The sequence below is a fragment of the Natator depressus genome, chromosome 4 (genome assembly GCF_965152275.1).
Source record: "Natator depressus isolate rNatDep1 chromosome 4, rNatDep2.hap1, whole genome shotgun sequence".
NCBI classification, from domain to species: Eukaryota; Metazoa; Chordata; order Testudines; family Cheloniidae; genus Natator; species Natator depressus.
The window spans coordinates 19,886,785-19,914,178 of NC_134237.1; the positions used below are offsets into that span (position 1 = coordinate 19,886,785).

A 27,394-nucleotide genomic window follows, 5' to 3' on the forward strand; every position below is an offset into this window, starting at 1 on the left:
AATTAAAGTGGTATAATCCTGCTGCATGACAGCAGTTATACTAGAATAAAGGTGCCTTATATAGGAATAGCTTATTCCCATGTGGATTCACTCCAGATACCTCAGGTAGCCCATAAGGTAGTGGTGGGCAACCTGCAGCTCGTCAGGGCACTCCGCTGGCGGGCCGCGAGACAGTTTGTTTACATTGGCCATCCGCAGGCACGGCTGCCCGCAGCTCCCATTGGCTGGGAACGGCGAACCGCAGCCACTGGGAGCTGTGGGCAGCCGTGCCTGTGGATGGTCAATGTAAACAAACTGTCTCGCAGCCTGCCAGCGGATTACCCTGACAGGCCGTGTGTGTCCCGCGGGCCGCAGGTTGCTCTCCGCTGTCCTAAGGCCTTGTTTAGATGAAGATCTAAAGGTGTGCTGTTCGAACATGTCGGCTAATACATGTGAAGAGGCACACTGCCTTTCCTACATGCTAAGCTGGACATGTAAAGCCTATGGGAATGCCTAGGCTTTAACTCAGCCAGCTTAGCACATGTTAAAATCTACACTGCCCTGTCTACACTAGACTTGTCAAGCGTGTTAATTAGAACGTTAGCTAATATTCTAAGAACACAACTTTAAATTCTAGTCTAGACAGGCTAAATGGCCTGAGCTTGATGCTCTGTGTAGCTCGAAAGCTTGTCTCTCTCACAAACAGAAGCTGGCCCAATAAAAGATATTACCTCACCCACCTTGTCTCTCCATTATCAACTACACATTCAATTAAGTACATAGATGCAATCACTCACTTACCGTATTTCCATTTATAATATTCTACTGGGTTTTTTTCTGCAGAAAAATACAAGGGAAGATGAAGTAGTGTGCAATGGGAGTTACAAAATAAAGCAACTGAATACAGGAAATAAAACAAACTGTACACTAATCTCTAACAGAAAAGATAGGATGCCTGACAGTTCATATGGGCAAAGTTCAAGAGAAGAAAAACAGAAAATATTTTATGAGTTGATTTAAATGGCAAACTCTCCATTACATCAAAGATTTTCATTACTGTGGGATTCCATTTTTTGCCAAAAAGGAAAGCAGGAAGCCATTTTTCTTCTGCAGTCTTATTAATCACTAAGCAAACCAAAACAATATTCCAACAAAGCTATTGAAGTGGTATGAGGTTTAGAATTAGGCAAAAATATTATTAAAAGTTTTATTACTGTCATTGAACATTGTGGTAATAATGGCACATATATGTTTTATATTAAATTTATAAAGGGCCTCCTTTTTGGGTATACAAATTTTGAGTCATGAAGTTACCACACTTTGGGGCACTTATGTGAGCAAATTGTGCAGTTAGTGAGCAATTAGGCAAATTGCATATGTGGTCACAAAAAGAAGGCCCTATAAATGTTTTTCACTATTACAGCAGAGTAAATAATTTCCTTGATTAATTCAGCGTTTTTTTCTGCTCATGGAATGTCTGAGTGGATTGAGAGTTCCTCATATTTCCTCATTATTCATATCTACCCAGTGTGGGTTTTTTAAGTTGTAGGAGCTAACTATGAACAGTTCACTGAGGGAGTATTCAGTACTCTCTATTCAAAATCTGAAGTGTTTTGATTAGCTGTGATTGGTCGCCTGGGATTGTTTCTATTCCATAATCAGCAGGAGGGTTTGCAGAATTTAGGCCATTAGGATTTTAAATCTTTCAAGGAGATGCAGCAGTGTATGTGCGGAGAGGTAAGAAGAAAACTGGATCAATGAATTTTAGACTGTATAAAAGCTTTTTCTTTCTGAATCACATGGGCCTGCCTGCATGCTCTTAGAAACGTTAGGCTACTATGAGATACGTTGGCTGACTGCAGAATTTCACAATTTTATTCTTAAATAATTCACAAAGTAATTGTATATTTGACCCTCGTTGCAAAGGAAGTGGTCAGATTCTTCTCTGGCTCATTCAATTGTCTGTGTTCCCAGGCTCCAGAGAGGGATTTGTGTACACCAGAGTCCCTTCACATATAAAATATACCAAGCACGTTGCATTTATCAGCTTGTGATTTTCTGTCATCATCACAGCCTTTGGCACAGAATAATTGCATGTATGGCCCTAGGTGCAAAAGGTGCAGTCAGATTCCTTGAGTGGCTTATTTAATTGCCTCTGGGGTAGGGTTATTATGGAAACTCTTTCCCTGTATTAAGTTATATGGGACAACATTTTAAACCAGCATTTTCAAAAGTGATTATTGATGCTGTGTGCCTGACCTTAAATAAATCCCTTGTCCCTGGTATTCAGCCCTAAGCTTTCCTGGCTTTAATCAAAGTTGAAGTGGCAGATCTCGCTAACTGGGGGTGCCAGCACCCTTTTGTGATTCTTTTCTCACTGGAGGCTCATTGGCTACCTTTACAACCCCCCTGTGAGCTACACTGAGTCTGACCCTGACAGCGTTTTGTGGTCACTCTTGCTTTCTGGACTACATCCAAAACGGAGAAATGATTGTGGCACTCTGCCTTTCAAAGGTCAGATCCAGGTACATGGTGGCAGCACACCTCTCATCAGTGTTTTGCATGAGGGTTATTTCCCCTCATTTGCTGAAGCAGCCCACTTCTGTTTTGGGAAGCCTGTCCATGCATCAGCGGAAAATGACTCAGAGGAAACCGCCGTGTCTGATCTGAGACTAATCAAGAAGAGGAAGAAGAAGAAATACTGTTCACCTGCCTGTCCTCTCACACCCGCCAGTGTAAATAAGCAGTGATTCCAGTGAAATTAAGACAACATTCCCACAACCAAATATAAAAATTGGAGCAATGTTTACTGAGATGATGATGCAGTGATCTCACTCTGAATATTACCTTCTCTGGACTTGATACCGCACCCATTCAACTAATTGGGCCAGAGCCTCAGGTAGTCTAAATTGATATAATCTAAATCGATGTTATTTAAACTGCACTAATTTACACCAGCTAAGGATCTGACTTGATGGGTGTAGAACTGAGATCTGTTTTGGCAGCTTCTGATATTAAAAAAAGAGCTTGTCTTTCCCACTGGCTTGAGTAATGCAAATTCTGTAAATGTTTGCTTCTTTGCTGAGTCGCCAGCCCTCTTGGTTTTCCTAAAACAGTCCTGACTTTGTACAAAAAAGAGTCCTGGCCAACGTCCCAGGATGAGAGAGAGAGAGAGAGAGATGTTTTGCCTGCCAGAAATGTGTGGGGTTTTTTTATTCTTTATATTTTTTATGCATCCTATGGGTGGGTAAGGTCCTTAGTAGGCTGATTGTTCATGCAAGAGAACAACAGCTATGGTAGGGAATTTGGTTGCAGGGCACCATCTCTGCTCAGGACCCCGGCCTTTTAAGGGCTTGTTATTGCATGAAATATACTGCAATAATGGGGGAGTGGAAGGATGGATACATTTTTGTGGAACTTTGCAGAATGTGCAGGGAGCACACAGGGGTTTATTGCAGGATAGGAACACACGGGGGGGGGGGGGCCCTAAGGAAGGCAGGAAGCCGCACACCCCTCCACCTCCAAAGACAGAGACCAACAAGAGATAAGTCTCCAGATGCCCCTGCAAGACAGAGAGGAGGGTGATGTGCCAATCCCCCATCCCTCAATGGAGAGAGAATGTAGGAGAATCCTCCTGAAGACACCCAAAAAGGGGATAGGACTGCGACTGCCAGGGGGGAGGGACAATTGCTGGCTGCTGGGCCTCTCCCTTAGAAGACAACTGCCAGTAATTGGGGGTGGGGAGGTTGTTTGGGGAGGGATAGGGTCTCCATGGGTTCTGACTACTTAGTTAACACTCAGATTCAGGCTTTATGAGTCAAGGAATTGATATTAAAAACCCTGACATTTCCTAGGATGCGATGCAATGCAATGCTCCAGCCGGCCCCAGAGCTCCAACTTCTCAGACTGGTCACATTTTCCTTTTAAATATGGTAACTATGACCTCTCCCTGAGAACTATTCAGTACCAACATCAGCAAACTTGTACGTTTAGTTAACACTTAGGAGACTGCAGGACGCATATTTTGTAAACATACACATGTATCTATTCATCCATCCTGCTAAGCCTTCATTTGGTGGACAGCCTGGAAAATGACAGCATACCTGTCTTTTGGGACTTTCCCCCTAGCATTCGCCCAAATAAAAGGTTTGCAGCACTTCGGGTGTGGATCTTTGTGAGCATGACTTAAAGGCAAAGGGGGATTGAACTCTGGTGAACCCCTGGCTGCAGTTTCAGGTGTTCTGGAATTCTTGTTTTTCTTTTTCTTCTCTTCGGGGGATACAACTGCTGCTTCAGCTTTCACAACAAGTAGTTACTCCTGCATTCTATGCTCAGCACGCCATTAATAATTTCTCTGTGAACAGTTACAACACCATAAAAAGAAATGCAAATTGTGTGTAAGATTATTTTTACAGGATTTAAAAAAAAAAGGCTCAAGTATGTCAAAATAATGGCAAGCAGTAAAGGTGAGGTTCCAGAAGGAATGACTGCTGATTGAGCTTTAAAAATAAGTCTCCTCAAGGACTAGCATAACCATCTAATTCATTTTTTTTTATGAGTGCTCTCCAGTGCCTAGTTTTCAAACCATAATTCTCGATTTCTGTAGTACACTGTGCAGCCTATGCAGTTGCAAATTCTTTACCGTGTGAGCAATAATTTTTTGGTATGGAAGGTCCAAATATAACAGATGGTTATATGTGTCCACTACAGAAGCTGCCATGTTTGACTCTGAATATTAACTCCGCACCCCTTTTCCCTCAAACTCGTATTGCGGACTGTTGGCCTACTGGAATGGACAAGGTCAACTGGGTTAAATATCTGCTGTAGCAAAGTGTGCTTCAGGGCATAAACCAACTCCTAATTAATGGGGGTCAGGAAAAAGCTTTCCCTAGGGGAGGATTACTCCAAGGTTTCTTGGACCTTCCTCTGAAGCAGCTGGTACTGGCCAACGTTGGAGACAGACCTAGACAGACCACTGGCCTGAGCTGATAAGACAATTCCTGTGTGCTAGGCACAGTCCATGATCGCCAGTTTGCAGACACATCAGAGACCAATGATAATATTTCACTGATAGAGCAGTGGAAATTAAAAGACACAGCAGTTCATCAGAATCTGGAGGACAGTTTTCCCACTCCCTTCCCCAACTGTAACTGAGATTTTAAATTTGGGGCCAAAATTTATATATTTAATACAGTATGAGTTTGGTCAAAGTAAAATCTTTTTGTAATAAGTATGTGCTCTGAGTAATCCCTTAACACACTTTGTATGTAAGTGTGAAACTTAAGCAGGAGGAAACCAATATTTAATAATGTTGCACAAAAATACCTTTGGGTGCTAGTGGACAAAAAACTGGGTATGAGTTTGTCTTTAGTTTCCAACTCAAATGTGTCTGAATTTAGTATTGAAAGTCACCAAGAAACTATTGGACATAAATTATTGTTAATAAATTATTAGTTTATTTTCTAGCAATTTAATGCAAGCAGTTTACAAGCTCTGTGATATACTCCTACCTGTTTAATAGCTGCCAATAAAATAGTTCCCATGTTGCTAGGAAATGAGTTCTGCTAAAGAAATATTTTTCTCCTGAGAGACTATAAGGACAAAAGAAAATTCAGACAGAATGGCGTACCAGTTTAATTACTGATATGTCCTCTGTCTGGGGACTATATCCTGCATGATGAGGATGGAAAGGTGGGATGGATTTGATGAACAAATACTGCTTATTATTTGCATTATATTAGCAGCTAGAGACCCTAGCCAAAATCAGTGACCCACAGCTCTGAGTTCATAATAAGAGACCGTTCCTGACCTCAGGTGCTTACATTCTAAATAGGTGAGACAGACAAAGCATGGCAGAAAGAGTGAGAACATACAAGCAGAAGATTGGGAATTGAGGCACAAAGAGAGAGAGAGAGTGACTTGCCCAAAGACACAAAAAATCTGTGTGACAGCTAGGAACAAAACCCAGATCTTCTGAGTCCCAGGCCAGTTCTTTAACACAGGACCATCCTTTCTCAATAGCAGCAACAGATCCTTCCCACTTCTAACCACTATTTATAATGCCCTTTTCTGTGATGTGCCCTGCCTAACTGCCCAGTGTAACTGGTAACAAAAGGCTATCAACCATAAAGAAACAGCAGGTTCAGCATAAGGATTAATTCCAGCGTTGCCAGCTAAGTTATGAGATAGATAGGAGAGGGATTTGTTGGTTGTCAGTGTCTCTCCAGCAGAGGGAATATTGCTTTCCTAAGCAGTGCTGCTTCTTAGCTGGAAAGGAGGGATGAAATTCCTCATGGGGAAAGACACCTGAGTAACTTTGCTCAGCTGAGCAGGCACACATTATTCAATTATGAAATTCTGCACCTGAAACTGGCAGGAATACTACTGCCATCTGTATCTCTTGAAATTGGCACTGTGTAAAGAAAACTATAAAACCAGAAGATAAGATGTCAAGTATCAGGGGGTAGCCGTGTTAGTCTATATCCACAAAAACAACAAGGAGTCCGTTTCCCATCTTATCTTCTAAAAAAGCAACAAGGAGACCGGTGGCACCTTAAAGACCAACAGATTTATTTGGGCATAAGATTTCATGGATAAAAAACCACTTCTTCAGATGCATGGAGTGAAAATTACAGATGCAGGCATTATAGAGAGTGTCTTTTATATATAGATAGATGTTTGTTAGTCTTTAAGGTGCCACTGGACTCCTTGTTGTTTTTTTAGAAGATAAGATGGGAAACGGAAGAAAAATAGCAACACGATATAACGTCATATGCCTCAAAATTTTGTAGCATACATCCAGCCAAAGAGACATTAATGTAGTCTTTGAACAGATAGCCACTAAATCATGCTTGAACAGGATATCATCAATGAAATTGTTGATAAACTAATTGAAAGAACTTGTAGGTCAGACTAGAAAAGCAGAGACCACAAGAAGCAAGCTAGGAAACCACCTTCTGTTTGAATAATTGAGTGCTAATCTGGATTCTTTACTATGAATTGACTCATCCTCTAACAGCAGCTACTAGTTTTGTTATGTGTGTAGTGGTAGTATCCAGAGGCATGGTGAGAAGGTATCTTACCTCTCGCTGACATGATGTGGCAGTGCCTCAATTTCTCCTCTGGTCGGTAGTCTGTCTCTCTCATTGTTTGGCCCTCCAGTTAAACCAAAATTCCATCCCTTCAAGGGTAACAAAAGTTCACCTCAAAAATCCACCTCAAGACCAAGTCTTTCCCAGTCCTCACCATGTTTACAGGGCTCTCCCTAGGGGTCTATATTCAGCTACCATCTCATTTATTGTTTGCATCCTACCTTCCCAGATGGTGTGTAACCACACCAAAAAAGAGACACTTATCCTGCTGTGTACATGAGCAATAAAGAACCGAACCACAGAGAACATGAACAGGAAAGTGATGTAGGCTGGAATGCACAGTAGACAGAGTGAACAGACATGAACTCCATTAAAAGTCCCTATAAAGGAACCTGGGCATTTTCCGGAGTTTTTCGCTCCCATGTGTTTATTAAAAAATCCTGCACGCATTTAATACAAGACTTAAGTTGGGAATTAAAGGTGCCTTGCATTGGTACCATTTTTTTTGCTTCTCTATGTTTATAAAGACATCCTGAAAGGGGTTTTTGTTTTGTTTTTTGTTTTGTTTTGTTTTAATTAGAACTAACTGGAGTGTCAAGTCTGTTCTTCCCTGGTTTTGCTGGAGCACTTCTTGGGGGTTTCATGAGATGCGTATTGTGAGATCTCCTTTTAACTGAAGGGAGAGGGGTGTTATAGTAAAAACAAACATATTGTTTCTGCCAAGTGTTAATCAGGCATTTGAATTAATACGTGTGAGCAAAAATAAACAAAATGCAGCTTTACGTAGTCTGAGTAAAAATCCCTTCCCCGCTCAGTTATTTGGCTTTAACTCTCTTCTTTCTTTTGGTGTCATAATTCAACATACTCAACCTCAAGTATTTGAAAATCATAAGCCAGCCCCCACCCGTTCAAAATCATGAGACTGCCTTGAAAATCATGAGATTAAAGAAATAAGAAATCTTGGGTTCTTTTTATTTGCCTTCTGGTGTCGGAGCGTTTGGGGTTCACGTTTTCAATCTTTTCTTCATAGCCATGAGGGCTAGAAACTTATTTAGAAAGCAAGATGAGTTTATCAGGGACTAACCTGATTATTCCAGTAGTCTGAGCTCTAGGAAAAATTCCAAATATCATGATACGCATGATAAAATTGAGAGATTGTAACTGCCAACTAGCCTCCCAGGCAGGGCTAGATTAAGGGATTTTGGGGCCGCAGGCATGCCACAATACAGGGCCTCTGGTGGCTCCACACCAGCTTCGTAGCTCCAGCCCTACTTGGGTTGACAGCGGCAACCTGACTTTCCTGCCCAGAGAGGCTGTGATTTGAGGCATCCTCCTCCTCCTCACCAAAAGTGGCAACAGGGGCTTCCTTCCCCTCATGAGCATCCGTGGCAGTACCATGGATCCCCTTTCCCCGAGGGACAGCAGTGGGATCCCCAGTACTCACCCCAACAGCAAGAGGCTATCTGCTTAGGTGGACATCAGGCCAGGTTCTCTCTCCTCCCACCACACACAGAGTTCTCAGCTGGTGGAGATGGCAGACTCCTCATCTCCCCTGAACATTGTGTCTTGCAGTTTACACGCCTGTGAGGAGCATAAGGCAGTTTAGAGCTATTGTTTTAGGTGTCTGCAGACTTGGGCAGACATCATTGCTGGGATTACACTCAGGTCACGCTTTCAAGTATTTTTCCACAGCCAAGAGGGCTACCAACTTTTTTTTTTTAACAGGAGAAATGACATTTTGATGTAATCACATGAATCCAAAAGCTGGGACTCTGAGCACTGGCCTATATTGCCTTATATCTTGACCGGACCCTATTTCGGATTTTTAAGGTTGTAACAAGTTAGCAAAAACCCACCCCCTTTTTTTTTTTTAAATTATAACACTTTAAGCCTTTCTAATGATGTATAAAAGGCACAAGCCTATTTTTTCTCCTGTTGAAGGTGACATTGAAGAACTGAGCAGGGTTTTGTCGGGGGCCGCATGACCAAAGGTGGATTTCTCTTATGGAGAAGTTGTTTTATGAAAACAATTAAGAACTGGCTTGTCCTGTACTGAAAATTGAGAGGTTTTACAAAAGGCCATGCGAGATAAAAGAAAAAGTGTGGAAATTGAATCCATGCAGATGCAGGGATAGACCTGAGCAGATCCATTTTCAGGATGTGGCACACAGGGGTTGGTGGGTGAGTGTGTGTGTGTGCATGTGTGTGTGTGTGCGTGCATGCACAGACATCTCAGTTGATCATGCCAGTATATTTTTTGTTTGTTTGTTTTTTTCAAGGAGGTATGCAATATAAAAGCAAAACATACTCCAAAAAAATTTTTTTTTCATTCACTTTTGGATACAGTGATCTGAAATAAGAGGAAATTTTTACAGCTGTCATGAAGCTATATTGTTTTTGTGTGATAAAAAAAAAACGTCTGCCTTACCTTTGATAATGTTACATAATATTTTCCTCATTTGTGTGCATGAACTTCCAGATTAATTTGCAAGTGTTTATGTACATGATACTTGGATGCTTGAGTCTCTAATATAGTATTTGTAGCTCTAATGTGTAACTGCATACATTATTCCTGAAACTAGGTAATAACTCACTGAAATTCTGCCTACTTCTTATAGCCTATGTAGCTACGTAATAAAGGGACATATTACTAGCAATTAAAGAGCACACTTGTCACTAGTGTGTATGCTGCTGAAAAGCCAAGTATCTAAACAGAAAGTCTAGGTACAAAACTATCAGATCTGGGAGAAGGCCCTTTTACAGCTTCCTAACTCTGATCCCTATTCAGCAATGCATTTAAGCATGTCAAACTGACTTCAACTGACTTAAAATTAAGCACAAGTTGAGGGAAAACAAATCCCAGAGATCTGCATAAATCTGGAGAAAATGACTATTCCTCAAGGTTCAGCTTGTAAGGGCAAAAACAGTCTCTTGAAATTCAGGCTAAATAGTCTTAAACTCCCCAGGAATGTTATTGCAAGCCTGACATTACTACCTTAAAACACCTTACAATACACTTAACTAATGTTCTTTCAGACAAATAATTCAAGACATAATATTCTGGAGTCTGTAGATAAGACATACACCTCTACCCCGAGATAATGCGACCCGATACAACACGAATTCGGATATAACATGGTAAAGCAGTGCTCCGGGGCGGGGGGGGCAGGGCTGCGCGCTCCGGTGTGTCAAAGCAAGTTCAATATAATGCGGTTTCACCTATAATGCGGTAAGATTTTTTGGCTCCTGAGGATAGTGTTATATTGGGGTAGAGGTGTACTACATTCTACTTTTAACATTGTCAGTCCTACAGGCTGCTACTGGATTCTTCAGAAATTCAGTATTCATCCAGTATTTTTCTGAATTCAAGGTAGCTTTCTTTAGTTACAAGAAGATATCCATATCTTCATATATACAACCCCCCATTGATGCAGTTGACTCATTGGTGACTGGCTGTTTTCTGCTGTAAACCAGCTGGAGAGAGACTGGAAGCTCTGTCATGTAGCTCTTCGACTATTTTCTGACTGTGACTAACTCAAAGTTTTTATCTTACCCTATTCCCAGCTCTCTCTATACATTTGTAACATGTTCTCAACACGGTTGATTAAAACCTATTTCTTATGAACATAGGGTTTATAGTGCTCTTTCAGAGGCAGATAAGTAACACCGTCTCACCTAGACGCACTCACTGTCTCTTTGGAAAACACAAGCTTAATATTCTTTTCACCAAGGTTAGTTTATTCTGGGTTTGTGATAAGATTATGGAAGACGTCCCTGAGCACCAGATGGCCTCCTCTCACATTTCTGCAAATACACTTTATTCACCCCCATCCCTTTGCCAGGTATTCCCAGAGAAAAGCCTTCTTCTTCAAGCAGCATGACTGAAGCCAAATTAACCCTTGCTTTGCCAGTTTGATCAGTTGTACCTACAAATACATTATGAAACCTTTCAAATAGTCTTATTTTATGAAATTGTTCCACATTGAACTTGCTCCTGCTCCTAGCAAAGCCAGTAGCTAAACTCTGAATGATTTCAACAACACCAGGAATGAGGCTTGTGTTTGGCATCTAAAATTCATGTACTGCTTGCTTGCACCCCCAGAGGACAATAAATCAGTCTCCACATCTCCCTCTTCACATACGTTTTGAGGAAAACGTATTGCCAAATCAGTGAAGTTCTTTAGCCACAATACAAAAAACAGACTATCCGTTAGCATAAAAATTGAAGCTGTGTGTTATTTTAACTGTCATTAACTGTATTGTCTCATCTCCTTTGTTCCTAGTCTTCTTTTCCTTTCCTGTGTGTTTTTTGTGTTCCTCACTTCAGGTCTTCTCTGGCAAAGAGTTAAGCATTCCTAAATGAACATTTAAGTTAATCCACCCCTCAGTGTACCTGTGTGGTAGGTACAACAGGCTGCGGTTTCCTTGGAGAATTCACAATAGCAAACTACTTGGAGTTTTTGCCTCTTTTTGAATCCCTCAGTGTGCTTCCACTGTGTTTATTCCTTGGGGGGACATTCAGCCTCATTCTTTTGTGGAGATGCACAATGCATCCTCCTCAACCCATGGACAGGCAATGGGGCTACAATAAGGGTCTGGCCCAAAGCCCACAAGGATCAATAGGAATCTATCTATTAACTTCAATGAGTTTTGGATCAGGCCTTAAAGGCATACTGTGGTCCCTAAATTTTTTGGGTGGCAGCATGTATTCATGCAGCATAGCCCCTTCCACAGCCTCTTGCTCTGTGCCAGCCTATTTCAAGCCCTCCTGGAACTCCCCTTTATAGTATGCTGGGGTTCAGAGGCATCACTTTGCAGAAGGGCAATCACAGAGGGGCAATGTGAGACACAAGTAGTGCTGAGGGCCTTGCATGGGTCCTCTGTACCTGTGCGAGTTTCAACCTATGGACTTAACAGGTGGATTTAATTAATAATTCATACTTCACATAATGTAAAATTATTCCTCATACATGACACTGTCGACAGCATCACAGGTGTGCTGCGTCTCACCACCTAAAGAGAAAGATTTGAAATCCAATTTACAGGATTGTAAATGTACACAAAGAGATGTATCCATCACCCCCTCTTTTGCATAGCATGGTGAGGATGAAAGCGGTGGAACCTGAAAGCTATAGAGCGCGGGCAGCAGAATTAAAGCATCATAAGCTCTCGCCATCTGATCCCACAGAAGCCCTTTCCCCATGAGATAACTGTGTGTGGCTGGCTATAAGGATGGCATAACATGAAAGCAAAGTTAGAGCCAAAATACCTTTGAGGATCTGGGGCATTGTGCTGAGAGGCAATACAATGATGTGTAAAATATCATCACATGACATCTGAAGCACTTTTGGTAGCATGAATTATTTTTCCAGGGCTACAAAGTTGCAAAAGTGATGGTTTTGTGGGTGACAAAGTGATTTTGGAGCCTACGTAAAATGTTTGGCAAATTCCAATGTAAAATTAGAATGAGGCTGGAAATATTGAAATAGATGTCAACAGAACTATTCAGATTTCACATTTTGTCCCAAGAATTTCACAGAGGTATATATGAATCTGACAGACCCACAATGAGCAATAAATCTGTATTTTCATATTGAGAACATGCAAAAATATTCACATCCAATTGAGTTTGACCCATTTTCCTAAAAATAATCATGCAAAATGTCTGAAACAAACAGGGAGGGGGGAAAACACATTAATGTAAAATATCTTTGTATGCCCTTATGAATATTTTACGCTATTGTAGTGGCAATCTGCCAGTCTAATATGAAACTATTTTATATTATGGACATTGAAAATGATGTCTGTGATACTGTCTCTAAAAGAAAAACAGTGAAAGGGAGCTAAAACTCTTTCATTCCAGCTTTGAATAGATTCATAGATTCCAAGGCCAGAAGGGACCATTGTAATAGTCTGACCTCCTGTAAAACACAATCCATAGAACTCCCCCAAAACAATTCCTTTGAACTACAGTATATCTGCGAGCTGTGGGGGCTGGGATCTGATTCAAAAATTGCCAGTGATGGAGAATCTAGCACAACCCTTGGTAAATTGTTCCAATGGTTAACTATTGTCACTGTTAAAAATTTACACCTTATTTCCACTTTGAATTTGTCTAGCTTCAACTTCCAGCCATTGAATCTTGTTATAACCTTCTTTGCTAGGTTGAACAGCCCATTATCAAATATTTGTTCCTTGTATAGGTATTTGTAGACTGTGTTCAAGTTATCCCTTAACCTTCTCTTTGTTAAGATAAATAGATTGAGCTTCTTGGGTCAAACACTATAAGGCATGCTTTCGAATAGTCATTCTTGTGGCTCTTCTTTGAATTATCAACATACTTCTTGAATTGTGGACACCAGAACCGGACATAACATTCCAATATGGTGGCCCAAGGACCAAATACAGAGGTAAAATAAACTCTCTACACCTACTTGAGATTTCCTGGCTCATGCATCCAAGGGTTGACTTAGCCCTTTTGGCTAGCGTCTCCTGAACAGATGAGTTTTACCCTTACTGTAGAGAGTTCCACTGTGCCAGAAGAGTGATATTGTCAACTATGGTCTTCCTCCTGGAGTAAGCTCTCTAGGGCAGAGACCATCTTTTTGTTCTGTGTTTATACAGTGCCTAGCACAGTGAGGCTAGATCCATAACAGGTCCATAAGTGGGGCTCCTGGGCACTCTTGCAATCTGAATAAACGGAATATGCTGAGGCCAGGTGACTGAGTGCACTTCAAGCAGTGGCACTGGAACATTTTTAATCGTGGGGGTGCAGAAAGCCAGACAGCTCCCTTACCACCACCACCCCCAGCTGAGGCCAGGAGCAAAGCCCTAGGCACATGGGGCCAGCAGCTGGGACCTCAGGGGTGCTGCAGTAGCGCCACCCCCCAGCCCCCCTAGTTCCCATGCCTATGACTTCAAGATGAGGCTTGAGACCCACCCGTAACTGGGCATGCAAGTCACACTGGTGGCAACAATTCTTGAGCTGACTCAGGGAAGGGTGAGGAATGGGCTCTGGGCTTGCAAAGATTCAGATCCATCCCCAGCAACCATGTGTCCCAAAGGCTGGGTCACAGCACCCTCATGGTCTGGGCCATGCAACCTTCTCCCGTCCCAAAGGACTGGGCATATGCAGCATGCCCCACATCCTACTGGGTGGCCATGCCATGCCCCAGTGCCCCTATGGGCTGGACCATTTAGTGCCCGGGGAACCCCCCTTTAGCTGTGCCGGCTCTCAAGGGCCTGCCCTGGGTCACTGCTCTGCAGCAGGGGCTGGGGACGCAGCTCTCTCCCCCCCCAACCCAGCCAGGCAAGGGAGCCAGGCCCCGCCCCTCTGCAGGGACTGCAGGGCTGGGCAGCCTGAGCAGCTACTCAGGTTGCTGCAGCGGCGGCGCGCTCGGCCTCTCGGGGGGAGGATTCCTGCGCGCGCGCTCGGCTCAAGGGGGCGTGTCCCGAGCGAAGGAGGCGGGGCTTGGGCGCTCCCCACCACCCCCATCCTACCCACCTTGCGGCGCGCGCGCCTCCCTACGCGTTCCACCACCCGGACACCTCCCTCCTGCTGCCCGACGTGCGCGCAGGCTGCAGCAGCTGGAGGCAGGGGCGGGGGTAGCCTAATCGGGCTGTCTGCTGCTGCAACAGGTCAGGGAGGAGAGGGGCGAAGCAGCATCTTCGTTCTCCCCTCCCCCTGCAAGGAACGGAGCGCTCAGAAGAAGCCCCTGCCCCAGCCCTTCCCCTGAGGGAGCTTGCATCGATTTGGCAGAGGTGAGGATGGATGTAGGAGGGATGTTGGAGAGGGAGAGCCCCCCTAGAGCTCTCCTGCTCCCCCCCGCCCTGAAGGGATAGAGGGGGCGTTTGCAGCAGTGCAAGGGGAGAGAAGGAAGCGGGCAGTTACCAGGGGAGGTTGTTGGGAAACTTTTCTCCCTTGTTTCCTGCGTTGGGTTTTCCAGCCTTCAGGGATCGGCGCTCACACTTTCCCATGGCCGGGGGGGGGCTTTGCTTTGCTTTGCTTTATAAACAAATGCAGCAAGAGCGTGAGTGTGAAAGCAAGCAGCTGCCAGTCGCTGTATTTAATGATCTTGTGACTTTAAAAAAAAATTGTCCGGAGTTTGGGGGAGGGACTGAACTCCTGATGGGGGTGTGAGAAGGGTCTGTTGACGTTAACTGCAAAACTTCATTGTCTTAATTAGCTTTGCACGGGATTTATCACTCCCATTTGTGTAAAATGTTGTGTTCGTTCTTAAAGACAGCTTAACAGCCACCAAGTATTGGGTTTTGCAATTCAACTCTACAGGGTTATAAAAATCTGTATAATTTCAGCTCTTGGCTTCTGGGTGGTGAGTCATTTTCCAGCAATTGTCTCTCTTTTTTTTCTTTCTTCAAACTGTGATTTTTTTTTTCTCTTTTGTGTTTCCATATAAAATGCAGCACTGGGCTAAGTATCTAATTTATTCCCCTTATACTGGATGGAGTAGACTACTGTTTTGCTCAAGTCATCTGTATTTAGTATGGTTGGTAAGACTTACAAAGGGCTTGCTCATATGACAATCGTATGCTATAAATATGCACTCTAATAATTTTAATGATGAGATAATTACTGGTGTTTATTATTTTATTTGTTGAACTGATCGTTTATATTGTTGTTGGTTTATAATGGAAACATTATAATTAAAACATTAACTATAGGTAAACAAAAAGTCAACAGTGAGCAATTCTGAAACCTGGGAATAAGTTGGTCCACCAGAGGTCACTCTTTCAACCCAAGGGGCAAGCTTCCAGCTCTACTCGGGCATGTCCTTTCCCCAGTCCTGCAAACTGCTCCACTCTGAGATACTCGCCCATTGAAATGTCTTAAAGCCATATCTACACTACCATTTATGTCACTCGGGGTATGAAAAAAACACTCCCCGAGTGACATAAGTTTGACTGGTGTAAGTGTTCGTGTGCACAGTGCTGTGTCGGCAGGAGAGCTTCTCCTGCTGACATAGCTATCACTGCTCATTGAGGTGATTTTATTATGTCAGTATGGCACGGGTACACGAGTGATCTTACAGTGGCGCAGCTGCATTGGTACAGCTGTGTCGCTGTAAGCTCGCTAGTGTAGACATGGCCTCAGTAGGTAACCCCTAAAGCATCCATCTACCTTTAACATAATGCAATGGCTCACATTTAAAATTATATTTTTTATAATTTAAAAACAAACCAGAAAGAGGACTATGTATATGAACTGCTCTAATCCTGTGGCTCTTCAAAGCAATGGAAGACCTCATTTTATTTAAATAGCATTACTAATAAAGGATCCAAATTCTGCTCTTGAATAACAATAGGTTAAGCTGAAGAAGAGCTCCAGTCTGAAATTTCAAAAAGTAATAGAAGCTTCTATAGCAAGCAAGCTCTATATATCCTTTAAGGCTAACCCAGGCTAAATGCTGGGGATCTTTTGCTTAAGCCTGGTAATCCTTGTTCCTTACAGTCAAAGCAGCATAAAGATACAGTTCCTCCTTGCTCTTCTCTCTCCCCCACCCTCTTCTGCTGTTAGCTAAAAACTCAGCTGATGGGAGGAATTCCCTTGCAAGACTCTTCTTCATGGGGGCAGGAAGAGTAAACAACAAAGTCTTTAGTCCTCTTTTTAGTATTCTGCTCTCATCTGTCTGGTGTTGATGGGCCTTCCTTGTTGGCCAGGATGTGACACCTTTTGTTGGAGATCAGCACTTGACACTAGTTAATGTCTCTCTCCTGTCCGGTCATTTACATGGCGGTCTTACAATGCAAACACTCAAATTTTACCTTCTAATATGGGATACAGATGTTATAAGTGAGATTAATGCATGCAGCAACCTACAGGCATTCCATAAAGTCAATATAGAATTCGAATGCCTATACTAATGTAAGAATACTAACTCACAGGTGAGCCAGACTGATTTCAGCTATGCATTTGTCAGTGTTCAGTTGAAGCATGGGGACCTTGGCCTGAGCTGGCACCTGGTATGCTGGCATCACCCCCAGTGCAAAAATGGTGTCAGAAGGGATGTCACTGTTGCTCCTGAATATGCATCAGGGTCTCCCTGCTCCTGACAAGGCATCTGCTACTGCATTTATTTATTTTTTTTTACCTTGATATGGACTGTTTCCATGTCCTATTCCTATAGAGCTAGGCTCTAGTGTAATAGTCTCGAATTGGTCCCTCTGGCTCCGCACAGCTATGTTAGTGGGGAGTGGTCCAATAGCACTCAAATGTTCTGTTATACAGATGAGGCTTAAGTTGCGTGATAGCCCAAACAATGGCATAACATTCCTTCTCTGTGTCAGCATAGCTCTTTTCAGTGGAGGTCAGTTTTTTTCTGAAGAAGGCAATGGAGTGCTGCTTGTCCCCCACCCCAGTCTGCGTTAGCGGTGCGCCTAACCCAGTATTAGAAGCATCAGAGCACAGCACAAAGGAGTTGCTGAAATCAGAGCTGACTAAAAACTGACTCTTTAGACAAAGCCTCTTTTATGTCCTTGAAGCCTTTCTCACAGGCCTCAGTCCGTATTCACCTGGTGTGGCTTCCCCTTTTTCGTAAGGTCTGTTATGGGGGCCACAATGTCACTGAACTCCTTTACAATCTTCTGGTGTTAATTGGCCAGATGGATAAAGGATTGGACCTGCTTCTTGGTTTGTGGGACAGGCCAGTTCCGAATGGCTTCTACTTTTAAAGGGTCAGGACGAACAAACTTACTGCCTACCCTGTGTCCTAGATAAGGTACCTCTGTGGCCCCCATCTTGAATTTTGACACCTGGACAGTGAGGCTGGCTTCTCTAGGCCCCTGCAATACAATTCCCACAAGGTTCAGGTAATCTAGATTTCAAGGAGTCACTAAAAACAGCCAAGTTGTCTACATAGGCCTTGACAAAGGTTTGTAAACCCTGCAGCACCTCATTGACAATGTGGAGGCTATCTTTCAGAAGTTTGTTTAATCCAAAAGGCATAATCTTAAACTCAGGCCACATTCCATTATGAAAGCTGACTTTTCCTGGACATCAGCATCTAAGGGAATTTGCCAGTATCCATGAGTCAAATCCAGAGTATTATAAATTTTGCACTGCCCAGTAGATCCAGAAGGTCCTCTATCTGGGGTGTAGGGTAAGGATTAGGTTGGGTGATGGCATTTACCCTTCTAAAATCCACACACAATCTCAGGGTTTTATCCCTTTTAGGTACCATCACGGTAGGAGATGCCCAGGGGCTTTTTGATTTAGTGATTGCTCCCATGCCTAGCATGCTCTCCACTTTCTCCTGAATTTGTCTTTTGTATTTCATCTTTAGCACAGTATCCTCTGCTAGGAGCAGGGCAGGACCTTGTAGTTTCATGGAATGCATTATTTTGTTCGTTAAACCTGGCTGGTTGGAAAATACCTGCCTGTGGTATTTCAAGAGGGCCAACGTATCCTACTTTTGGGTTGGGTTCACCCTCCCAAATTTCAGTGCTCTCCAGTGGAGTCTCTTCCCCACTCTTCAGGACCAAATCAGTTAAAGGGGCAGTAAACGTTCCCTCATCCGCACAATAAATCATATTCACCCCCGTCTCTCTTTTGTGGTAAGTTTTCAGTCTATTGACGTGAACTGTTTGCCTCCTTCACTCTGTTACCTCAAAAGGTCCCGCCCACAAATCTTGAACTTTTGTTTTTCCTAACTAGATTCAAACCTAATACCAAGTCACCTACATCAAAAGACCTTTCTCCAACATGCCTGTCGTACCAACCTTCCAGGGTTCTGATGCGTTATGTCCATCATAGCCTTTAAATTCTCTTTAAAACAAGTGGCATACTCCCTTACAGGCTCTTCTGTACTACCCTTCCAAGGGCCTTGTATTAAATCTAGGGGTCCCTGCACCTCTTTCCCATAAAGGAGATCAAAGGAAGCAAGCCTGTAGACTCTTAGGGGACAAGAGTCTATGTGAACAAGAAATACATTCCAGTCATTCTCTCATATGTCCTCAGCATAGACTTCAATGTCCCATTGAAACGTTCTACCATTTCTTCCCCCCTCTCTCCCTCCTCGGCTTTCCTGCTGGTAATAGCTTATCTTAAGTGATCACTCTCCTTACAGTGTGTATGATAACACCCATTTTTTCATGTTCTGTGTGTATATAAATCTCGTCACTGTATTTTCCACTGAATGCGTCCGATGAAGTGAGCTGTAGCTCACGAAAGCTTATGCTCAAATAATTTGGTTAGTCTCTAAGGTGCCAGTAGTACTCCTTTTCTTTTTGCAAATACAGACTAACACGGCTGCTACTCTGAATTCTACCAGATGGTTAGTTTCTGGATTATAGGGTGCAGTCTTTATCTGCCTCAAACCATACAACTCCCATAAGTTTTTGAAAACTTCAGTACAGAAATGAAATGTCTTTTAAAAAAAAAAAAAAAGCGGCACTCACATAACATTTACAAATCATAATTCTGCTTGGGTGCTCTACTCCTTTTCCCCAACCTGTAGCTCTCCTACGCCCTTTGGGGGCAGGGACTGTTTACTACCGTGTGTTTATATGGTGGCTCCCACAATGAGAGAGCCCCACCTTCCTCTTCCCCGCCAATGAATTCTACACCAGTCTAACAGCAGCTGGGAACACAAAGTTACACTGAAGCCTCTGAATTGTGCATTGATTTGCTAAAAGTATTTTTAAGTGGAAGTGGACAAGGGATAGCGTAACATCTGTTTCAACAATGTCACATCAAAACTGCCCTAATGCAGCTGTTTCAGGTGCCTGGGTCATCTGTGTTTTTTAAACCGCTTAGATGCATCTTACACATTCAAAAAGTTGTGGTTTGTAGGAAAGCTCCCAATTGTGTTTGGGCTTCCTGTTGTCCTTAAATACTTTATATAGGACATATTATGATATCAGCCACAGGAGCCTGGTAAACTAGGGTTGAGGACTTCCCTGCCAGTGTGCCAGGATCCGTGACCTAAACTTCCTTCCATAGAATCCTGCCGCTAGAGATTTATTTACAGCCTCTTTTTGAGATGGACAGTAGTTTCTCTATATAGATCCACTTCTTTGTATGACACTTTTAAAATGTTGATAACAGTCACTTAAAAAATTAGGTTTGATGGGTTAATGATATCCTCTGAAAACCTGTTTAGGTATTTGTCTTCTAATACTGTAGTATCTGAGTGCCTGACAGCTCCAGGAAATAACCAAAGTGGTCATTCATAAGAATTGTGTGTGTGCGTGTACATACAACTGCTTAAAAAACGATGTTAAAAGTTTGCATTGCTGTTCAAAATAGTATGAAAAAGACATACTTCTGACAGTAAGATAAAGTTATACAAGACAGAAATGTTAAAAGGGTGTATCTATGTATATGGAAATTGAATTTCCCAGTCTGCCCCATTGCAGGGGAAATTTTCAGTCCTGACTAAATTCCCCAGCCACTCTGCAGGGTTAAATGACATGATGGCTAAAATAGCAGCAGCTGCGTGGAGTGTTGTCTACATTTATACTCCCCAGGGGTGGAGTAGAACTGGTGGTATCAGTGATGGGAAATTTGTTGGCAAAAATGCTTAGTGTGTGCCACTTTGCAGTTGTGTTCAACACTATCTACCTGTCTCCCAACATCAGAGTTTGAACTTAGCTCTTTCTAACTGTGTTAGAAACTTGTATTATAAAAGTTATAAACTGTTTTAACCACTTTCAAACTCTCTCTCTCCTTTCTAGGTGTTTGAAAGTTGTAGTCTGTAGGTGCTAAGTGTAGAGTTACAAAGCAAACAGTCAAAATTTAAGTTTCTTCCAAATAGCGGTTTATCATCTTTCCCCTCCCATTCCACAGTAAAAGTCTCCCTAGCAATTAAAACATGTAGCCCATGCTGTTTTGCCTTTCTCCATGGGATTTATAAAAGATCAGTGTTGGAGCCCTATGTCATGAGTGCTAGGTATTGTATGGCTATTAGTGACAGTATTATTGAGTAGCGACTTAATGGCTTGTAAGAAGAAGAATAAACATAAATAAATATTTATAATTTGGATGGTTCCCAATTATGTTTGTTTTTGTTCTTCAAAAAAAGTTTGAAGAGTTGAGGAACATTTATTCACAAACGACTGGATTTTATTTTGAAAATATGTTTAGAAAAAGCATTTCAGTAAGCCATCTGAAAGAGGGTTCACTTCCTGACTCTGGCTCTAGAGGAAACCTCTGGCGTCTTAGAATTTCTGAAACGTAGTAGGAGGGGGAAGTCACAGACATCATTCAGAACTGGTGAAGGAGGAAACTGTTAAAGATCTGTAAGGGAAAAAATTACTTGTATGTTGTGTGCTCACTTTGAGAACAAACCCAGGAATTTTAGCTAGAATTCTTCAGTATATTAATTGACATTGGAGGGGAAAGCTTCTATTTAGAAACAAATATCTTTCAAATGCAAACTGAGGCGAGAGAGGCAGAAACAGGTGACAACTGCAGCTAGTGGTGACTTACTAAAATGTGATATATGTTAATAACTCTCTTAAATGATTGCAGTGCTGGATTAACACACCTGGTTGTGTGACCAACTCAGTGGCAAAACTCCCATTGGCTTCAATGGAATGAGAATTTTATCTCCGAGATTAATGTGCCCTATATCCATAGAGCAGATATAACATAAGTAGTGGCAGTGCATGCATCTCTCCCCATGCTTCCCAGTCAATCTGTGATTAATTGGTGTTCCTCTATAGTACTGTACCTCTTGAGGCCCAAGCCTCTCCTGAGGGGCAAACTCCTTTTTGATCATGTGCAGCCAATGTTAGGACCATTTGAGTAGTAGTTTACCCACTTAGTACCCTTCCTGGGTTGTTTACCTACATTAGTTTATTTTAAACCCAACTAGACTGTCTGTCAGGCTGAGCTGCCTTTTCTACAACTGTGTCATCTCGGTTTCTTTTCTTAAAACAAGATTACTGATCATAGAATGTCACAGGTATGTCTTAAACTCTGACTGGGAGCATGTACCACAAAGGGTTCCATCCATTCTTCATTATTATATAGTATTTGAGCACTATTAATTCCTCTGCTATAATCAAGTAAAATCTATTATATACTTTACCAGCCTCTCTTATCCAAGTGTCATGGGCGATGTTAATATGTTCATATAGTAAAGATTTGATACTTGAAAGTTCAGCAAAAGTAACAGATGTTGAGATCATAGTCCTGTTTCTGATGTGGGGAGCTTTGGATAACTGAGCTCTGGATAGCCAAGGATGCAAAGCCATGGTACAGTTGCTTTGCACCTCTGAGTGGAGCTCCGTTCCTTCCATACCTAATGACTGCAACATGAGGCGATGGAGCTCAGCACTTCGTGGGAGGAGTTCAGCACTTGGTAGGATGGGGTTCTGAGGCTACACAGGGACTAGAGATGGGAAAGCCCAGAGAAGTGTGGGAAATGTTACATCTCTTTAAATTCTCAAATTTAATTGGAACAAAACCTTCAAGAGAGGCTGCTGCTCTCCTACATTGTTATGCTCAAAGTGGAATCCCTTGTTTGCATCCTACTGTCTATATGTAACAGTGTTTTGATAGTGTCGTCTCCATGCATATCTAGTCCTGAATCTTTTCAACTGGAATTTTTGTTTTGGTGGCAGTGATCTGACAGAGATGCTGTCATAAGTTAATCTGAGCCCACCAAACTTGCTTGATATAGTGCACTGAAGACTGAAAAACTTTCTAATGGTAGCGGACTGGCCTGGAATGAAACTGATGACCTAGAGGTCAGCCTCTTTATCCAGTTACCAACTCATCCACTTCTTTTAATTTCAGTTGGCTGAGCTGAGCTCCCACTGTTTTGCATAATGCTCCTGCAGCCTGTCCTTGGGCCATAAATCTGTGTTATGCTCTCAGTACGGTGGGATGCTGCAGATAAAGGGTCTGGTCTGAGTGTTAACCATTTCAGTGCTTGTTTTCCTGCCAGAATTTATTTCCAACGTGTGTTTTTCTCTCCCTTCTCCTGGTACCCCTGGGTTGTTGTGGGTTTTGTACTTACACTAATCCAGACCCTATTTTCTATCCTTAATTTCACTTTGGTCTTATTCAAAAGCAGTTTCTTGGGGAGCACTTCTCAGCTCTTAATGAAAGCCATTTGTGAAAAAGCCACCTGAAACGTCTTCTAAACCAATTACTGTTGTTAAACTTTTGTGGAACCTATTCCACTGGGGCCAGGTCTACGCTACACACTTGCATCAGTATAACTAAGTTTCTTAGGGGGTGTGAATGGCATAGTTATACTAACCTAAGCCCTGGTGTAGGCAGCATATGTTGGTGAGAGAGCTTCACCTGTCGACATAGCTACGGCTTCTTGCAGAGGTGGATTAACTACCCCGACGGGAGAAGGTCTCCCATCGGCGCGGGAGCATCTTCACTTAAGCACGACAGCGGCGGTGCAGCTGCCCCAGTGCAGCATTTTAAGCATAGACCTGCCCTGAGAAACTGAGTAGATCTGAGGGAGGAATCAAGGTGATTATTGTGGTAGTTGCCACAAGCTTTGTAATAAAATAGGCTCTATGCATTTGCATGGACTTGAGCACAGGGAAGACTTTGGAGATGGCAGATCCAACTAATTTTTTTTTTTAATTGACCTCATTTTTATAATGCGCAAGAGGGTGGAGCGATACTGATACCTGAAACCCAATTGGCTGTGAACAGCAGTCTTTTGTTACAGCCACCCATTTCAATGCACGTCTCTCCCTCATCGTAACTGTGATGGGACTTGGTATCTGTGTTCTCTTTTCTGTCTGTCTTCTCTGTTCTCCTCACTGCTCTTTCTTTCTTTCCTTTTTTACTGTACCTTTTATTTTATTCTATTTTGCTGTATATTTTTTTGTTTCTTCCATTCACCAGAGGGTTATGTGATACTCTGAGTGGAGTGTCCATTGGTATCATTTTGTTCCTTCGCCCCATGTGGCTGTGGTGTACATGCTTTTGAGGTTGGACTTGAGTGTTCTGGGAACAAAGAGAAGTTCAGGCTGGTAAGCTACTGCTTGAGCCTGTAATCCAGTGCAGTTAGGTACCACAGCTGGGGGAGAGGAGACCGTGGTAACTTTCAAAGAGCTTCCCTTTGCTTTAGCCGCATTTATAGGACATATTTGCAGTAAAGGTGTGGGGGTATCAAGGGTCATGCAGCTTCTCTCCCTCCCCTCACCACCCAGATGCTCTTTTCCTATGTCTATCTCCTTGGACCAATCTGGTGCTTCCATGGGTCACACCCCCAGCTGGAAAATACAGCATTGTATGCTTCAAGCAAGTGCTCATGTGACTCCAATGTAGACGTCTCTGGGCCTTGAAATGCTTAAGAGCCCAGCATGAGTAGTGACGTCCGATAATGGCAAACTAGGTGCTAGTTCTAGGGATTTCTGTTTGGCAAATACCTGCTCACAGTGCCACACAACACAAACAACTACTGAATGTTTTGTGTTGCTCCTAGACATTTAGGACCTAATTCTGCAAGTGATCTCTAAGGAGTATCTCTAAGGTGCCACAAGTCCTCCTTTTCTTTTTGCGGATACAGACTAACACGGCTGCTACTCTGAAACCTTACCACTGTGAGAAGTCCCTTTGAAGCCAACAGTTCAAACTAGTGGAGTTCAGACCAATGGGACAACTTACAGGACTAAGCTCTGTGTTCATTATCAGGTTCTTAGATTGTAAACTTCTGGAGGCAGAGAACTTTTCTTTCTCTGCGTAGTGTAAATCACTGAGCAAAGTGTCAAAATTTTACTAATGCATAGCTATAGTCTTAATGCAGTGTAGCCAACTCTCCTGATTTTGTCATGAGTCTCATAATTATTGTTTTCCTTAAAGCCCCAGCTCATGGAGACAAGTGGGTATATGACCATTTCAGCCTTCATTCTTACAGAAAAAGTAAATTTCTAACCTGTGTAGCTGTGGAGAAAGGTCCAAAATGTGACCCGAGTGCACCCGAAAGGCTTCAAAAGCAGATGTCAAATAAAAAGAACCCCAAATCTAATATTTTTACATAATATCATGGTTTTAAAGCCAATATCATGATTTTTGGTGAGCCTGACTCATGATTTTTGAACATTTTGGGCTTGGCAATACTGCTGATGATTTGCTGCCTCAGGCAGACCATCTACTCTGTAGAGTATTTGCCTTGCTAATACATGTCATTCAGGATGATAGCTCAGACTGCCCTGCAGGTTTGAGGGGGAAAGCTGATCTTGGGGAGAGCTGCTGAAAAATGCTGTGCATGTGTTTTGGTTTTGCTTTTTGTCTTCACTCATGGATGATGATCACAGAGCATTATTTTTGTAGGGGTACCTGCATTTTGCTCAATTACAGTATGGCTTTAGAAAACAGGCTATCGAAGGAGCTGTCTGATGGATCAGACACCTCTGACAGCCAAAGCTGAAAGGCAGATATACACACAAATATAAATGTCTGTTCCCTCCCTGGATAATTTCTGCTTCAAATTAACAAGAGATTTCAGGCAGGATGGTACTAGAAGGAGAGCCTTTCTCTGGAGATGACACGCCCAGCCTCCTGTCCTGCCCTATATGACCATCTACTGGGAGCAACTGTATGGGAGAAAAGTGATCCCATTGGTCCATATTATTGCTTAAGCAAAGCTTAGGTGGCACCTAGGATCAGGCTGAATATTATGTGCTGTGTCTTACAGAAGGGAAAATACTTGGATATTTTTAACTTGTGTTTTCATGTCCCCTTTTCTCTTCCAGATGAGCTGATCTACACTGAAGTGTCGTAATGGCGTCCACGGACACACCAAGCAGCACCAATGGGTAGGAATTAACCCAGTGTAACACTGGGCACACTCTTCTCTTTTACTTTTTAAACTAACTTTTAGATAGGTTCAGATTTAACCTCTCTTCATTCATTTTGAGACTGGTTGTGAGGGGGGAAACAGATTTAAAACAAAACAAAACAATCTGCTGTTCTTTGTAAAAGCCAGAGATTACTGTAACTTTCTGCCATATAAGTGCAATGTAAAATAAAGAATTTGACACCCGCTCTCAATGAGGGGAAAGACTTATCCAGCAGCACCAAAGAACAGTGGCCACCAGTTCTGCAGGTTTGGTAAGTGGGGTGGGGCCCTATCTTAAAACACATACAGTGGTTTGATCCCTTCCCCAGGGTAACTGAGAGAACTTGATGCACCCTTTTTCAAACAATTATCTGCATGAGGTTGATTGTGCCATTAAAATGCATTGCTTCTACCCTGTGTCACTTATGCGTATGGAGGGAGAGCTCAAGGGCTGTTCTGACCTGAGGACTGAATCCTGCAGGTGCTGAGCTTATCCCTTGGAGGTGCAGGAGGCAGGGGGAAGATGTGTTTAGGATCACTTGAGCAAACAAAATGTATCCATTTGTCTAAGGTATTTAGATGGCCCCCATCACGGTAGTATCTGATCACCTTTCATACATTTATCCTCCCAACCCCTCTGTGAGGTAGAGAAGTGCTGATATCCCCATTTTACAGATGGCAAGCTCAGGCACGTAGCCCAAAGTGTCACAGGAAGCTGGTGGTGGAGCAGGAAATTGAATCCAGGCCAGCTCCCTAACTACTAAGCCCTCCCCTAACCTCTTATCTAAAATTAATCTAGCTTTATTAATTTTTTTTCATTAAAATGGCATAGATATGCAAGAAACGTCCTCTTTGTATTCAGATATCCATGTCTGGATACAATGTATAACAGCATGGACAAATAAAAAAAATTATGGGGATTTATTCGATCACTATCCTGCATACATCTCTGCCTCATCCTGGGGTCAGATATCACAGCAAAATGAATCTGACAGCTGTTGAGTCTGCAGGGTACATTGTGTTCTGCACATGGTTGTTCTCTTGATTCAATTGGAAAAATCAGGACATTTAACACTCTTCACAGTGTGGTTTCTTACAGCTCTGGTGCCAAAGCCAACAAGGTATCTAAACCTCTCTAAGTTAATTGTAACCATTTAGGAAAGTGCATATGTTGCTTGTGGCACATCTTTAAAGTATTAGGACCCTATGAATGACAGTGAGGTAACGCCAAGCGATGTGATAGGAATTCCTGATGATGGCTGCAAAGAGACAGTGGGGTGCAGCCTGCAAGATAGTCTGGTTCATGGGCGGGTATGGGTCTTTTTTTAAAGCTGTTTCTTTTAATTGAAATATTGAACCAGTGATTGGCTATACCCCTCCACGTCCCTCTTGCTCAGGAATATCTTTTATTTTTAACATCTGCAGAACACTTTTAAACAACTGCATGCATTCATAAACTCTGCTATTACTACAGTCAAAATAGTACTTCACTTATATTTTCCCCCTTTCAGGACGATGCTCAATGTCCCTATTTTTCACTACCAGGTT

The 27,394-nt window shown here is 42.6% G+C and overlaps 1 protein-coding gene and 1 long non-coding RNA gene across 4 annotated transcripts in view; one reads left to right on the forward strand and one right to left on the reverse strand.

Annotated features, from left to right (window-relative positions):
• Positions 1–7,077: 7,077 nt before the first annotated feature.
• LOC141986248 (uncharacterized) lies at positions 7,078–14,649 on the reverse strand. Its single transcript, XR_012639238.1, has 3 exons — positions 14,575–14,649; positions 8,515–8,651; positions 7,078–7,159 (listed from the first exon to the last, which is right to left on the reverse strand). It is a non-coding gene; the product is annotated as an uncharacterized LOC141986248 (long non-coding RNA).
• AFF1 (ALF transcription elongation factor 1) overlaps positions 14,591–27,394 on the forward strand; it is a 161,444-nt gene continuing 148,640 nt past the window's right edge. For 2 of the 3 annotated variants that reach the window (XR_012639237.1, XM_074950549.1), the window contains exons 1-2: positions 14,591–14,831; positions 25,761–25,823. Coding sequence is in view for 2 of the 3 variants with exons in the window: in XM_074950549.1 (XP_074806650.1) it covers positions 25,789–25,823 (35 nt within the window). In the remaining variant the exon portion in view is untranslated. Of the gene's footprint in view, positions 14,832–15,322; positions 15,404–25,760; positions 25,824–27,394 lie in introns of those variants that run through there. The other variant, XM_074950550.1, reaches the window with a different exon arrangement.